Source organism: Monodon monoceros, unplaced genomic scaffold, assembly GCF_005190385.1.
Source record: "Monodon monoceros isolate NGI ecotype Baffin Bay Population unplaced genomic scaffold, NGI_Narwhal_1 Super_Scaffold_6, whole genome shotgun sequence".
NCBI classification, from domain to species: domain Eukaryota; kingdom Metazoa; phylum Chordata; class Mammalia; order Artiodactyla; family Monodontidae; genus Monodon; species Monodon monoceros.
Genome location: NW_021703783.1, coordinates 88,928,734 through 88,946,108, shown reverse-complemented (window position 1 = coordinate 88,946,108; position 17,375 = coordinate 88,928,734). Strand labels below are relative to the sequence as shown.

The following is a 17,375-nucleotide window of genomic DNA, read 5'->3' as shown; positions in this document are numbered from 1 at the left end:
AGTCCACCTTGATAGAGGCAGCAGTGGGCAGTTGAATGTATCAGTAATTATTTTTGTATTTACTTGCCACTTGGAAGACCAAGAAGTAGCCCAAGGTAGAAAATCTTATTAAAGTAGGCATCGTGTCTATTTTTCATTCTGATCATGAATTTATCAATTTTGCTGCCATCTTTTTACTGATATTACTGAAACAGCTCTCTCTCAAAACTTCTCTTGGTCTCCTACTTGCTAAATTCAATCATCTTTTCTAAATTCTCATTCTCTTTAACCTTTCTGTATCTCTACTCGACATTGTTATATACTCATCTCTGGTATCAATTTATGAAATACTTTCCCTAGTGCAAGGGACACAGGATAGTAAAGAAAAGAGGAAGAAAGTAACACACGTCCTCTGTGCCCTGGCTTTTGTGAACAGTACACAATCCTGCTTAATCTTTTTATCCTTTGTTGCTATTTCTGCCTTCTAGAAGTGAGTATTCCTTAAGGTTCTATTTTCAGCTCTTTGCCTTGTATCAACTGTTGTCTCTTTCCCTCTTCCCTCCGTCCCTCCTTACTTCTCCTCTCCTCCCCACCTCCTCTCTCTTTCCCTTCCTCCCTCTTTCTCCCTCTCTTTCCTTTTTTGAAGTACGTGGTTGATGTTCAGTACACGCTGTGGACTAAATAATTGCAGCCTGACTGTTCCTCCCAAACTCCTCTTGGATCTTCATTTCTAACCCTGACCCCTCTTCCGGGGCTGCCACCTACAACTCTGAGTACTTGTTAGACATTTTCTATTGGACCTGCCACAACTTCAAACCAGTTCATGCTTCTGACTTCTCTCTTTTAGCAGTGTTACCCTTATTTGGCCAGTCAGCTAGACTTAGAAACTCAATGTTATATTTAATTTCCTTCTCCCTTATACCCTTTTTCTGAAGTCTCCAGTTCCTGTGGATGCTGTCCTTGTAATGTCTCCTACATCTATTCCTTCTTTATTTCTACTGTTAACTTGTGGGTTTTGCATTAATAATCTGTAGACTGTTGTAACAGTAGCCCCTGGGACTTCCCTGGTGGTCCAGTGGTTAAGACTCCATGCTTCCAGCGCTTCCACTGAGGGGGCACGGGTTCGATCCCTGTTCGGGGAACTGAGACTCCACGTGCCACGTGGCGCACTCAAAAAAATTAAAAAAGAAAGAAACCAAGCAGTAGCCCCTAATTGGCCTCCCCACCTTCTGATTGTTCCCTTTTCCATTCTTCCTGCAGCCACCACAGGCCATTTTCATAAAATGTTATTTTTGTAGCACTGTTTCCCTCTCAAACACTCTTTAAAGATAAGGTCTGAATACATAGCCTGATGGCCTGGGTCCTCCACAATGACCCAGACCTACTCTTCTTGTCATTTGCCACTATTCACTCACAGTCAGGCAGACTGGTCACACTGATCCCTATGTAAGTCTTACCTATTTCTAACTACATTGTTTTGCCTACATATACGTCTTTCTTGATCTCAGCCCCTCCATCCTCATCTGTCTATCTCAAACTCTATCTCTTTTTGAACTTCTGTGTTATCCCAGTTCGCAGCAGTCTTTGGAACCTTTTCAGATTACTACTAAAATCAATTTTATACCTTAGAACAGAGGTCTTTGCAATCTTTGCCGAAGCATTCTATCCCGAAGCCTAACTAGTATCTTTGAACACTCTTGGTAGGATTGTGGCGTAGGCAGAAGGGAAAGAAAAGGAGAGAAGAAAACAAGAATGAGAGAGTAGAAAAGAGAAGAATCTCAAATATTTTCTGATTATCCAGTACTGGGTAAGTCTTGAGATCCCTAGGGTTGTAAATGGTACAAATTATACTACAGTGTCACCAACTGTGTCCTCTGGCATGAGACTGATATGGTAGTCTGTCTACTTCATCATAACCAAAACTTAAATTTCATAAATCTCAAGATAATTTCTAGGTATCTCACTCTTAAATATCACTAGGTCTCTTTCTGTCTGATATCATTACATTCTCTTTAACAGACACGTTCTAGGTGTGCCAAGTGTTGAAACTTATGGTCTGAATGTCTCTGCTAATGAGATATATAGAAATATATGAAGGGCCATTTTCTATATTCATGTTTCTAATTGATCAATATACAAAAATTTTAATACTGTAAAAGCATTTGTAATACTGCATAGTGTATACTTTTTCAAATGGTGTAATTTGGAATCGTCAGCAAGTAACTCTGAGCTTATTGTGGAGAATTGGTTTTTTTATTTCTGGAATTTTTATTTGAATGAATATAATAGTATTTAAAATTTAAAGGAAATACCTAGCCTGTTCCCTCTGAGGGTGGGGATCACTTAGTAGTAATTTGTGTTGAAAATGTTCACATATTTTTGTTTCTGTTTTTAAAATGTCTTTGAAAATGGGAAAAAATATTGAAATGATGTGAAACTTCTGACCCATGCGTAGAATCTCTGTTGGTAAGTAAGGCTACAATAGTCTGCAGAAAGACTGTATGTCAGGAAAGGAGACCCTGACATTTGTAATTTGTAATTTGATCTTTTATAGCATGCTGTCTTTTGGGTGAAAGGTTCGTCTGTCTTTCTATAAGTGCTTTTTAGAATTTTAGTTTCACTAAATTATTGGTCTTAAATTATAACAATTTAAAAAATTTACAGAAAGAGCTAAGTAAAAGACAAGAAGAAGTACAAGGAGTTATAACTCACATATGGAATTATTTTGCCATTTTTCTGAAGGGCTTATTATTTAAACTAGACCTGGGTACTGATTGCTTATCGTCTAAATCCTCCAGTATTAAATGAGAGTTTATATTTATGCCATCATGTTAGGTAAAGCAAAGGTGATAATATAGAGGCTGAGAGAGTATTACTGATGTTTAAAATACTGGTATTCAAAGTAAAATCTGTTTTGATTCCCTTCAACTTATAAAAAGGTAAGTTATAGGAACAGTGAATGCTAATTTAAATGTATTTGACAAATTAGAAGTTTACCTCTAAAGAAATAAATGAAAACCACTATCCCACCCCCTAGAGGTGTTGGTTTTGCCTTATGCCTGTAATATGTATGTGTGTCAATGTGTGTGTGTATAAATATGTACTATATATGGCATATATTGGTGTGCATGTCAACCAGTTAGTTATATATGTGTGTATAAATATATAACATGTAACTTACATGTGAGACACATAAAGCTTATAACTTACATATATAATTTATTGATTAACATACACGCAGACACATATGTGCATTTACAAATATGAAATTACACCCTAACCATTATTCAACAGTATAATTTTTTTCACTTAATAATGTATCAGTCACATCTTTTCACCACGTATGTATAGATCTATCCTCAGGAAGAATTTAAAGCTCCAGAGATTGATGAGGCCCTCAATAACATATTTGGGGGCCACTTTCAGGCTGAAATTAGAACAGTTGTTCTAGAATTTGAGTTACAGTCTATCATCTTAAATATAACACAGTTTGGGAAAATTCCATCTTCTGTGATTAATTCATCAGGTATTGAACTGAGTTAACGCATGAAGGTTAAGTTTGACAGCCTCACGGCCCTGTATGGTTTATAAGTATCATTATTTCCCAGACTTTATATCAAGAGAATCTTGGCATCAGTCATATCAAGAAGATGTAATAGTGATTAAGATGCTAGTTTATAAGTATGTGTGTGGCCAGTACCGCTGTACTGCTGGACATGAAATGAAGTAGAGGGAAGGTGGGAGGGCAGAGCGTACAGGAGGAAGAAGGATTGGAGAATGATTTCGTTAGAAGGGAAAATTTAGTATAAGTTTTTATTATAGAAACATCCCTATTGTTATTTCTTTATTACCATTTTAATAACTATATAGGGGACAAGTAGAATGTATATTATAGGCCCTTAAGGCATCAGATCAGAAATTTTGTAAGGCTCAATCTCTGTTAAGAATTGGCACAGCAGCGTCTCATAGTTTTAGTGGTGAGAAAGTGACACTATGGAAGTCTCCATTAAGAGCAGCTTTTTAAAAATGTTACTTCCTGTGTGAGAAGTTGCCCACAGTGTTTAATTTTGGACTGTAGCATTGTCTTGCCTTTTGGGTTTACCTGTGTACTGATCTGTTCTCCCGTAAACTGCAAATTCCTTGACAACAGAACTGTGCCTGTTCATTCCTCCAGTGCTCAGCACAATACCTTGTGTATAATAGATCAATAAATTTTTAAAATTACACTGAACTGATTTATTGTTGTCCGTCATGTGTAATACACATCGAATCAGGACCAGCAATCTGAAGATAATCTAGTACATCGCAGTGCTCTCTGCCTGATCTCCCAGAACCGATTTAAGGTAAACGCTTAACCAAGAGATCTTCAGTGTACTAACGAGGCCATTCTGACTCTTAAAAGACAATTTCTCCTGAACAATACTAAAATAAATTGCGATGACCATAAAAGGAGAAAAATTGCCCTGGGGGTGGAGTGGGCATGGTAAGAGTTAGACTCTTACAAATGCAAATAATCCTCATGGGTTAATCTTACTAAAACATGTTATAATATTACTGGCTCTCCAAGATTAGGGAGATCAGAGTCCCTGAAACTAATTTAGAATTATTTATCATTTTGAACTTTTGAATGTTTGCCCCAAGTAGGGGATTTCTTAGGAATGATAGTTATAAATGGTGTGTCTGTCTTACTGAGCATTTATCTTTACTTTCTGCTCACTCTAGATCCTGTTTGCTAAGAATTACTTAGCAGTTCTCTGGTTTTAGATGGGCCATTTAGGCTCTGAAAGCCAACTCTTTAACCTGCCCTGCATTGTCAGACTGACCTAACACCTGTCTGTGTTTGTTACTGCTTTTAGTATCTGTTAGAGAAATATGTGTGCACATGCATGTTTGTATATAGTGGCAGGGTGGGTATAGCAGCTTCCTAAAAGGGGAGAAGCAGCTGGCTTTTCTGAAGAGACCTTTCCACCCCCATCTTTTTGCAAGCAGCCGGAGTTAATCCTTCCATGTTTGATTGGAACAGCTGAGAGAGTCTCTGGCATATCTGAAGGTTTCCAGTGGACTCATGTTGCCTCAGAGTTGGGGCCACCTTCCTCTTTTCTAGTGCTGGTCCTGCCAGCTGTCCTAGCTTCTGTTAAAGCACAGCAGAGGAGGTGTTAAATGATACAAATACAAAAACATACAGTGTCATGAAAGAGCTCCTTTTACTGCATGTAACAGTGTGACTTCATTTCTCTCCCATTCCTTTCCACGCAGAAGGATTTTATACTGTTAATCCTAACACCTGTCTGTGCCGGAGACAGTAAGAAGGGTGTGTGTATTCGTGTGTGTGTGTGTGTGTGTGTGTGTGTGTGTGTGTACGTACACGTACATGCGCACGCGTACGCGAAGTCCCGCCCAAGAAGAAATAGAGAATACCAGTCCCATCTGCCTTTCCACGTCCTGGATTGGGAGTGTTCCCTCTGACGTACTTAAAGCCTAGAATATATATATATCACTTTGGATCCTGGATACCTTGTGCTTCCTACCGTTTTTGGTGCCACTTTAAGGAGCCCGCGATCCCTTCCTTGGCTGTCATTCTCTACCTCTTGAGTTTCTGGAGGAGTTGTCAGTTTAAAACCAGCAGTAACAGCAAATCTCTAATGTAGTTTTCAGTCTGTAGCTAGTAACTCCATTGGAGCTTTTTGTTTTCCCTGAAAAACAGCCATTTCTTCTGTGTAGTGTTGAGTCTTACTGGGGTGGAAGCCTGGCCTGAAGCAAGCTCTTTCTTCATCACCTGAGCCAACATACCTATCTGCGTAGACTGGAAGTCAGCCAAGGATTTTTTGGGTGCTACCAGGTTCCTTTGGACAGGACAGCCAGATCAAACAAGGCAAAAGCTTAGACACTTTTTGTACTGTCTTTATTGGAAGATTTTTTTCCCCTTTGCTATGTATGGTGTATATTGTATGGATTATCAATATCCTGTTGTCCAGGTAAGCTAAGGGTTATAACTTGTTTCTAGATAGTACTTGATGGTGGGATGAAATGCTTATAAGCTTCCTGTCTTCTGACCTGGTACCATTCAGAGCATAGATTTCCCAAAGCTATTTGCTAATTTGCTGTAACAGGAAGTTTGTGTTTTATAGTATTGAGGGCTGGGCAGCGGTGGTTGCTTTCAATCCTAGAAGTTGTGAAACTTCAGAAGTCCGTGTGTGTGTGGTTACCCACATGCGTGTGTGTGTGTGTGTGTGTTTTAAATACTGGGCTTGGCATTATAAATGTAACATAATTAAGCCACCATATATATTATAGTAAACTTCAGGCTTCATTTTGAGTAGATGAGAAGCACAGATGGTGGTTTCCAAATGTTGCTGTATTTTTCAGATAGGTAATATACAGTAGAGGGCACTCTCTTCACACTTAACATTTTAGACTTTCTGTGATGGGATCATTGCCATCTTAATTGTTAACTGGTTGAAATCTAGAATCATAAAAATGTAGGCCTTTATCAAGCATATTCCTGAATAACTATTTGCCTTTAATTAGTAGCAGTACAGTAAATGAAGTTGAAGTTAAGGATTCTGGATTCTGATTCAACCTATGGTATTAACACCTCCATGTCATGCTCAAATAGCTTCATTTTTCTTGACTTCACTTTCCTTGTATATAAAATGAAGGGGTTGGACTAGGTGATTGTTCATGTCATGATTCTTTGAAATATTAATTGTACTGAAAATCTAGAATAGGAAAATAAAAATGGTTAATATAATTATATCTGAATTATAGACACTACTTAGTTTCTCAGTTTGGTTTAGTTTGTTTTTATGGTATTTAATTTTTTTTTTTTTTTTTTTTTTTTACAGATTGCCATTTCTTTAGTAATTAGCTCCTAAGTTGTGGGTTGGACAGAAATGCATAGGGTTAAAGGAAGTGACAAACCAGTATATCTTATTAGGTATTTGGGGCCTAAAGGCTAAACCCACGCTATTTTTTTTTTTTTTTTTTTTTTTTGCGGTACGCGGGCCTCTCACTGCTGTGGCCTCTCCCGTTGCGGAGCACAGGCTCAGCGGCCATGGCTCACGAGCCCAGCCGCTCCACGGCATGTGGGATCTTCCTGGACCGGGGCACGAACCCATGTCTCCTGCCTCGGCAGGCGGACGCTCAACCACTGCACCACCAGGGAAGCCCCCACGCTATTTTTAATTGGACCTGTTGGGTAAGCTCTGTAGAGTAAACTCACAGCTCTCGTTCACGTTGTAAGCTACCAGTATGGAGTCATGTGGGAGGGGATATGGCTATGTTTCTTTAACTATGTTGTAGGACATTGGTCTATACTACATGTTTTATATTAGCTGTATAACTCTCTGTGATTTTGAGTTATTCAAATCGAGCTTATATTTTCCATAATGAGGCTTTGATATATTTGTGGGTCTCATTCATCTGTGAGCTATTTCTCTCCTGGCATAACACAATGGATTGGTCTATGCAACAGCTTAAGGCTGGAAGTGTCATGAGACTAGATTAGAAGCAAAGCTTCTTACAAGTAAATATTGATGTTCTTTTGAAGAGAAACATCTGTGAACAGTAAATTTCTGAGCCCCAACTAGTAAAGTAATGGACTTGTAATAACTGTAATATAAGTAGTATAAAAATAAAGCTGAAAAAGTAAAAATGTTTCCAAAGAAGATTGAGATGTTGGAGATCTATGAAAAACAGAATTGTAATATGTAAATAAATTTTTTGATGTAGAAAATTGGCCATTCTCCCCAAAAATAAAAATTGTGAAGTGGATTAAAGGGTTCTTGTTTAGAAATTATGACATGTTTGATAGTCTTTGGCAGGAAAATTTTATTCATTTATGATAAAATGAATTTGCCACCCCAAATCATTAAGATTTAGTACTGTTAAATGTGGTGCTCAGTATTTGAAACAGCACTTTCCTGACTTTGCTCCATTTATTAGGTTTATTCTGTCTGAAATTAAGGTAGCTTAGAAATGCAGGTAATGGGATATTAAAATTTAAGAGTACACTCTCCACCACATCAAGGAAATTAATGTGATTGAAAAAGCAATTTTAAGTTGAAGGGTCCCAAACTATGTTACAGTCTTATTTCTTAATTCTGTTAGGGTAACAGGTTTTTCCAGTGCATTTATAAATGATGGTGCATTTATGACGATTGTTTGCTACCCAAACCGTCTCAACTATAGTTATAAAATTTTCTTTTTAGCTTCTATTATATTCTTGTACTTAGTTAAATCAAAGCTCTTTGTTGCATAGTATGAATACTTATGGTTCTGTACCAGTGTGTTATGCAACTGGACATTATTGAGTACGTGATTGTACAGTATTTATTAAAAATTAAAGGTTTTGCACCTATTTTTTAAATTAAGTACTAGAATTGCTAATGTTGAGGTAATGAAACAAAGTGAGTTCTCAACATAGGGCAATGAAGTATTTTAGGTACTTCACCTTTTATTACTCTTACGGTTAATAAAATCATGCCTGTCTTAAGAGTTTGAAATTGGTTATTTTATTAGTTATAATTTTTGCAGAACCAAATCTGGGCCAAATCAGTTTAAAATACAGGCAGGGGAAGCCCCTACAGATAGGGGCTTGCTAGATATGATTTAAAAGACAATGAGTGTAGTCTCCCTACCCATAAAAAATCTATTTGAGAAGCTGTTCTTGAAATTAGTCTTTTGGATTAGACATTTATCACCTCTGACTGGATGGTTAAAATATAACTTGTTAGGATGGCTACTTCAAAAAAAATAACGAAATCACAAGTGTTGGCAAGGATGCGGAGAAATTGAAACCCTTGTGCACTTGTTGGTAAGAATGTACAATGGTACAGCTGTTGTGGAAAACCGTATGGTGGTTCCTGAAAAAATTAAAAATAGAATTACCATATGACCCAGCAATTCTACTTCTGAGTGTATACCCAAAAGAATTGAAAGCAGAATCTTGGAAAGATATTTGTATACCCACGTTCACAGCAGCATTATTCACGGTAGCCAAAAGGTGGAAGCAACAGCACAAGTTTCCATCAGTGGGTGAATGCATAACCAAAACATGGTATATACATACAGTGGAATATTATTCAGCCTTAAAAAGGGAGGAAGTTCTGATATAAGCAGCAACATGGATGAACCTTGAGGATATTATGCTAAATGAAATAAACCATTCACAAAAAGACAGACACTGATTCCACTTATATGAGGTACTTGGCATAGTCAATAGAGACAAAAAGTAGAATGGTGGTTTCCAGGGGCTCTGGGGACAGGGGGAATGGAGAGTTACTATTTAATGGGTATAGAGTTTCAGGTTTGTTTTTTTTTTTTTGAATTTTGTTTTATTTATTTTTTTATACAGCAGGTTCTTATTAGTTATCAATTTTATACACATCAATGTATACATGTCAAGTCCAATCTCCCAGTTCATCACACCACCCCCACCCCCCCCCCCCCTCCCCCCCCTGGTGTCCCTATGTTTGTTCTCTACATCTGTGTTAAGAGTTTCAGTTTTATAAGATGAAAAGAGTTACAGAGATGGATGATGGTGCTGGTAACAAATTATGAATACACAGTTGACCTTTGAACAATGTGGAGGTTAGGGGCACCGACCTTCTGCACAGTTGAAAATCCATGTATAACTTCACACTCGGCCCTCCGTATCAGTGGTTCTGCATCCTTGGATTCAACCAGCCGCTGATTGTATACATGTGCAGTGAAAAAAATCCGCATGTAAGTGGACTTGCACAGTTCACACCCATGTTCTTCAGAGGTACACTGTATTTAATACCACTGAACGGTATAAATGGCTAAGATGGTCAATTTTATGTTATGTGACAACTTGTTGCAAGTTAGGGGTTCATCTAGCGTCGCAGTTTTTCCTCAGGCAGTTTTACTTAACCTGTCACCCATCAGACACATTGGCACTGATTATCATTTTGAGGTGAATGGGGCAGCTGGAGGGAGAAGAAGCAGGAACTTACATTTTGGGGGGTGTAGCTGTGTATCCTGATTTGAGGGTTCAGGAGAGCCAAGTACAGCTTAAGGATATTAGGCATCTGGAAGACTGAGAGACAGTGACCTATCTAAAAGATACGTGTGCCTAGAGGATGCTCAGGTCTGCAGAATGCTATAGAGTGACTTAGCTCATAGGCTGTCCACTTCTTTGTGGGCAGATGACCTTGATATCAAGGGGGATATATATATATATACTTTAATTTCTCATTTCAAGTTAGTTCATTGCTCACCAAATGTTTTTTGAGTTATGGGCCAGGTACTATGCCAGGCACAGGGATTTAGCGGTGAAGAAAACCAGCAGAACCTCCAGTAATTTAGTAATAGAGACGTGGCATATTGTATTATTGGAGAAACAGTACACTTCAGTTTTCACCGATTAATCATGTATTTTCTTGATAATCTGGTTATTCCTAAACTTGTTTATGTTCCATCCCTTTAAGTATTTGTCTAAGAACCTTTTCCTTAGTCTCTCAGAGAATACAGAGAATGTACACATAATTTCAATTGCATATATGACTCAGTTTAGAGTTTGGGATAGTTTAAAGAGATTTTAAAGAGTATTTTCTGCAAATCTAGTTAATAATTTATGAAGTGATGTTTTCTAATATCTCTGGCCTCACCTGTGTCTTAGTGTATACTATTTGTGATCTTGTTCTAAAGGTTGGTTTGGGGGGACAGGAAATAAATATGAGGATTATTTGTTTTTTATAAGCATATAACGTTTAAAGCAGTTGATTTCAAATTTTGCTTACCTTTTTTTCTAGAATGGGTTATATATAACTGAACACTGCCTAACCCTGAGAAAATGAGCTAGGATATAGTGGAATTATCTATAATTTGGCTTTATTTATATTAAAGAGAATGCTGGGACAAGGAATATTAAAGTAGTATTGTCTGGGAGATGCTTCTGGCAAGGTATTTATATCTATTAGGTGTAAATTGTTATTTACACTTAGGGTTATGAGGGGGGACATGCTGTGAAAAGATTTTATACTAACAAGTTTTTATTATTGCCGGAAATGCTGTCCCTTTAATGTTGCTTTTCACTTGGGTGTTAGCAGCAGCCTGGGAAAGTATGAGCAAACCCTGCCTTCTGGTCAGGGACTCTTGGACCTGCTTTTAGCATTGCTGGTAAGTGGGTGGAAGGTAGGAAGGTTGAGTCCCTAAAATTGTGAGGAGCAACACCACCTAAAGTGAGTTGTTTTTTTTTTTAAATCAGTGAGTGTTGTTTTGTATAGAATCTGGACTATTCTAATAAAGTAGAAAACAAAGCCTTTCTCCCGCTCCCTCATTTTGTACATCTTCCTTTCGCCTTCAAATTTCTAAGATACTGAAGTAAATTTAAAGACATTTCCAAGTACTCTTTGGGAAGAAAAGAATGCTTTTATAGTATTTTGATAACCACAGAGATGCTCTTTGTTCTTAGGTACCCACATATGGATAAATAAATGGCTAGAGGTAGAAATCAAGGCATTACAGTTTGATTTCATCAAACATTTATTCATCTACTAAGGTATTCAGGCGTTGGGTTAGGAACTGCGTTAGGATTGTGAAACACAGTTCCTACCCTCAGATTGCTCACAGTCTGGTCAAAGTTATGCAGAAACAGTATCAACCATGGCTTAGGCGCTAAGGCACAGGGATAAGGGGTACCTAACCGAGGTGTGGGAGCAGGTAGGGCAGCAAAGGCTTTCTGGAGCAGGGGGATCCTTGAAGTGAGCCTTGAAGGATGAATTAGCCAGATAGAAGGCCGTACGCAAGGGAGGAAGAACAGAAAACAGAACAGAACAGAGGTGTCGTTGAGGAACTAACTGCAAGTCGTGAAGTGCGGTAGGAACAGAGGGGAGCAGTGGGTGGGGAGAGGGAAAGCCGGGGCTCTGGACAAGGGGGCTGAAGCCACGTTATGTGTGTTAGATGCCTACTTAAGAGTTAGAATTGTCCCCCTTGTTAGGCTGTGGGCAGTAGTTGAGTTTAATCAGGGAAGTGGCATGATGAGATTTGTGTTTAGAAAGAGCAAGCTCTGAGAGTAGTAAGAAGCCTGCATGGGAAGAGGGGTAGACTGAAGGCAGGGAGATAAGTAGGAGGCTGAATACAAAATAATAAGGTCAGAACCGAATTTGTGGTGCTAGGGATGAAAAGAAAGGGCACATTTCAGTGAAATCAAAAAGACTTGCTTCTGGTTTGGTGTGGTGTTGAGTGAGAAGGAGGAGTCTTGGAAGGACTCCAGACTTCCCATCAAATTTGGGTTTAAATCTGGACACTTCAGCTTGCTAGCTCTGGTGACTTTGGGCAAGATACTTAGCCTCACCTGGTCTTAGTTCCCTCATCTCTGCAAAGGAGATTAAAATGTCTTGAGGATGAAATGAGCTAAGAATATATGTCGTTGCCTGATAAGACACCACAGAGTAAGTTTTCAAGAACTGATACCTGTTTTACTGGTTATAAAGTTTAACCACATTTCACCAAGTAAACAAACATGGTAGAATGAGTACTAGAATCCAGGCTTCACACATACAGGGATTTTATCTCCTTTGCCCATTTAGTTTTCCCCCAGTGCCTAGAATAGTGCCTGGCACATAGTAGACACTCAAACATTTGCTAAATGCATTAGTGATTCGATTTTAAGAATTTAATTTAGTTTTGGTCTTTTAAGATAGAGAAATTTGTAGGATATCTAAATGGAGATGACCATTATTTAGCATTTGGATATTTTGATCTGGAGTTCAGGTGAGATATCTGGACTGGATATAGAAATGTGGGGGTCATCAAGGTAAATGGGTGGTAATTGAAGCTATGGGATGGATTACATTACCTACAGCAAACGTGTTGGTCAACAGGAGGCCTCGGGAACTAAGGACCATTGTTTAACTTTTTTGAGATGTGTACCCTTTTGAAAATCTTATGAATACCGTAGATCCTCTCTGCACAGAAATGCACATAAAGATAACAAATTTCCACCAGGGTACCTGTGTGAGGAACTATATACCTTGGGTTAAGAACCTGTGGTATGCAGTAGAAAGAGGTCTGAAGATGGCACCTCAAGCAATACCAACATAGAAGGTGGGCAGAGGAAAAAGAGTAAGATGGGGAAGCGAGTTAACAGGAAAAGAGGAAAATCAAGAAAGACTCAGAATAAGAGTTTCCAAAAGCAGGGAGTGCCAAATGCAGCAGACAAGTCAAAGAAGATATAACATGTCCATTGACTTTGGCCATCAGAGGTCTTGGGTGACTTTAATAAGATCCATTTCCGTTGAGTGGTATGGGGGAAAGGAAGCTGGAGTTCTGGGGATTACATAGAACACTGAGCAAACAATGAAGACATTGAGACAACTAGGAGAAGTTCCTTCATTTGTTTATTTATTAACAGATATTTATTGAGTACCTACCATGTATCAGGCACTGTGCTGGAAGCTGGAGGTTGATCCACAAGGGTGGATGTGGTCTCCTCCCTTAGCTGACGTTCTTATTGTCTGTTTGCCTGCCTACCTCCCCAGCCCCCTCACTCCTGCCCAGAAAATGCCCTGAAATGCATTTCTCCTGGGTACCACTGGGCACACTCAGCCACCAGGGGCCTGCAGTTGTTTTGCTGGGTCAGATCCAGACTGTTCAATTGCTCTTCTCTCACTTGGGCACGAGGGAGCAGATTGTCCTCTGTAACACCACCCCTTAAAGTCAGGGACGCACATCAAAATATCCTTGAGTTCGTGCAGTGCTCACTATGATCAGTGAGTTTATGAAAATTATTTTAATACTTTTTTTTTTCACTTTTAGCTCCCACTAACTCTTTCTTGTGGTAATGACTTTTATAAGTTTATTATTTGCAATATAAAACAGTGGTCCTAAATGTAGAAAAGAGGCATGAATACCAGGCCTAGGGAAACCTTTATCCTAGTCCTAGACTTTTTGCATGTGGGAATCCCTTATTTTTATTTAAAAAATCTCTTCTTGGGGCTTTGTTGTCTTTCCATACGTATGGAGGTTTGCAAGCTTCAAGACAGCCATGGCTTTCATAAGACTAGCATGTGTGTGAGTGTGAGTGAGTGAGTGAGTGTGTGTGTGTGGCGGGGGGAGTGGGGGACTCTGTCTTGGTGCTCCTGGTTTTTTGCCCCTAGCACTATTGTGGACCAGTGGATTCAGAGAATGGTATACAGTGATTCTCAGTTTATTTCTTATATTAGAACTGAAAGCGTAAATGATTTAGATTTTCCCAGAAGCACACTGCATTGCCCCTGCTTCCAGTGAAACTCGCCCACCTCTTTTCTGCTTCCTCACTTTGTCTTTAAAATTTTTTGACTGCATTTTATCGCCAGATTGGCTTTTCAGTTGCAAATTCAGAGAATGTAATATGTTCTATCTTCCAGATCATTTCTAAAAATGTTAAATAAGAACAAGTTCAGAAAAAAAAAAAAAAAGAACAAGTTCAGAACCAATCTATTCCTTTTCTCTTAATGTTTTTTTCTAATGTTTAAAGATCCCATTCTTTTGTACATATTTCTTTACACGTACAGGTTATACTAAAAGTATACTGATAGCTGTAAAATGCCCAGAACAATGCCTGACATATTGTAGGTACTCAGTAAATAGCAATGACTGTGCCGGTTTCTCCAGGCTCTCCAGATTGTTTGGTAGTTCCTGTGTTCTTTTCAGAATTGTTAAAATGATTATTAATTTGGATGGGAGCGTGATGGTGGTTCATTGGCAATGTGCCAACCAACATTATTATCCGGCACTTTTTTTTTTTTTTTTTTTTGTGGTACGCGGGCCTCTCACTGCTGTGGCCTCTCCCGTCGCGAGCACAGGCTCCGGACGCGCAGGCTCAGCGGCCATGGCTCACGGGCCCAGCCGCTCCACGGCATGTGGGATCTTCCCGGACCGGGGCACGAACCCCTGTCCCCTGCATCGGCAGGCGGACTCTCAACCACTGCGCCACCAGCGAAGCCCAATGTGGCACATTGTTTTAAAGCTTGGGTTATACATTTTGCCAAATAATCCTCATTGAGACAGCAAAAACTTAAGTATTCTCGGTGTGATTTGTGATTTTTAATTTTGATTTCTTTATGTGTTTATTTTAAAAATAGAAAGCTCAATTTTGGAATTAATCTCTTTGTTCTTCAGGTAATCTATTAGAGATTATTACATAAATATAGCATAATTTAAAATATATAATAAAACCTTTAGAATAGGATCTTATTTATTAGAATACTAAAAAATTAGAAAGTCTTTATTTTTATGAGACAAACATCATAAACTCATCAAACATTCACATAGGTTACTTTATTTGAATATATAATAATAGAAAGTAGGGAGATATGACATTTATATTCAGAGGTCAAGGACTTTTCCAAGATCACTTGTAAAGGGCAGAATTATGACTTTGACCAGGACTTCTGAACTGAATCACACCTTTATGCTTTTTTTCTTTATGACTTTTTACAAAGAGAACTTAAAAGAAACTCTTACATTCAGTAAACATTCTCCCAAACCTCCTGTGTCTATAGCACTCTATAGTAACAATGACTAGTTATAGTAATGACACATGTCCAGTGTGTGTACAAGAAAGGGTTTATGTTTTTCAATAGAGGCTGAGATGCAGAAGGCTGGGGAATGCAAAGGGTAAATTCTCAGTTAATCAGAATTTTAAATGAAGCTGGAAGCCTTGAGCAGCCAAATTTGTATCCACCTTAAGCTTCTTAAGCAGTCATGTTTGTAGATACCTTTTTCAGAATCCCCAGGTTTTTTACAGTAGAAAAAAAAGAAGCACTTAAATTATCTCCCTCCTCTCTTTTTGTCCTTTGCAGTCATTAGACTAGTTTAGGGCAAGCAGTTTCTTGCATATTTCCATTCCTTGAAAACCTTCCAGTCAACCCATCATTGAGCAGCTCTTCTCATCTTTTATTACATCCGCTGCATCTATAAACTGTACATCAGTGGAAATTTTTTTTAATAGTTTCTGTTTCTCTCCTTATTTATTATCAGGTATTCTTAGATGGAACGTTTTAAATCTGTACTTACTATGGTAAGCTGCTGTGAATACTTCCCGTGCCATATAATTAATGCCACCATCGGAGAAACTCCTTAAAATATGCGGGCACATGGCGCCTGCCCTTCCCTCTCTCCCCCCCTCCTTCCCTCCTCCCCTCACACACACACACACACACACACACACACACACACACGCGTGCGCAAAGCACACACCAAACTGCCATTCTCCAGCAGGCCTGTTTCTGGAGTTGGGAGATGTCAGCCTGCCGGGAGGGGGTGGGAGGAGGAGGAAGAGGTGGGGCTCTACTCTGATTAATTACCTTAGGCATTCGGGGGTGGGGCTTCCTTCAGCCATCTGCCTGAGATATGGGAGGGAGCTGGAGAAAGAAGGAGGGGGAGAGACTGCCAGAGAGGAAGAGAAAAGAAAGGAAGAAACACTAGAAAGAAAAAGGAAGGAAAACGGGATAAAGGGAGAACAATCACCCACCCTTTAAGAGCTAGACTTGGGGGGGGGAGGGGGGTGGAAAGCAAGCTGTGGAAGGTGTGCCCCAGCGCGGCCGCTTTGAAGTGTTCATCATCTCTTCCATTTGGTTTATGGAGAGAAAGAAAATGGTAACTCAGGTAAGGTCTGTGTTTCCTCCGTGCGTTTCTTTTCTCGTTTCTGAGCTCTAAATAAGATGGGGGGTGGGGCACAGTCACCAGAGTTTTAATTATTACTGTCTTTTTAGAAAGGGCCAGAATTATTGTTATCAGCTGGAAAGTGTTAGTCTGTGCCTGTTGTGAGTCCCTGTGTGTGGTGTACCCGTATCCTTTTTTCTCTCCCCTCCCTTAGCTCCGTAGCAGATTCCTGTTTCCTGTACTGTGCAGCTGTAGCTCAGGAAAGACCCTGTGGGGATTTGTCTACCTCTTTGTCTTGCTTCTGAGAAGAGGGAGGGAGAGAGACTGCAGAGGTAGGAAGAGATTCTTGTAGACTGCCAAAAAGAGGGGAGAGGAATTGACTTCCTTTTAAGAATTGCAGAAGAATTTGTGTTATAAGGAAATCTGATTCCTGATTCGCTTTGGTTTCTCAGAATTGGCAATGGACTTGCAGTTTTGCTGCCTTTGCTCTAAATGGCTTATTAAAAATGAAGGCTAGGAAAATGTTGCATTTTCATGTCTTTGTTACTGGCAAAGACTGTTTTCTGTGAGAACGTAGAAGCATCCAGGTGCAGCAGAGGCAGGTAGAGCCCTCCCTGGCGGAAGAACAAGTCTGAATATATAAATGACAATCACGGGCATTAAAAGACATCTGAAGGAGAGGGAGTAGGAAATGGAAGACCTCTCCCTCTCCCTCCCTCTCCCTCCCTCTCCCTCTCCCTCTCCCTCTCCCTCTCCCTCTCCCTCTCCCTCTCCCTCTCCCTCTC

At 39.3% G+C, this 17,375-nt stretch overlaps 1 protein-coding gene across 15 annotated transcripts in view; it reads left to right on the top strand.

The window, feature by feature from the left end:
• Positions 1–17,375, top strand: part of RBFOX2 (RNA binding fox-1 homolog 2) — a 261,293-nt gene that overhangs the window by 154,640 nt on the left and 89,278 nt on the right. For 3 of the 15 annotated variants that reach the window (XM_029204183.1, XM_029204181.1, XM_029204180.1), the window contains exon 1: positions 16,299–16,593. The exons of the other annotated variants lie outside the window; for them this stretch is intronic. In XM_029204183.1, coding sequence (XP_029060016.1) covers positions 16,567–16,593 — 27 coding nt within the window. In that variant the 5' untranslated portion in view covers positions 16,299–16,566. Of the gene's footprint in view, positions 1–16,298; positions 16,594–17,375 lie in introns of those variants that run through there. 15 annotated transcript variants of the gene reach the window in all.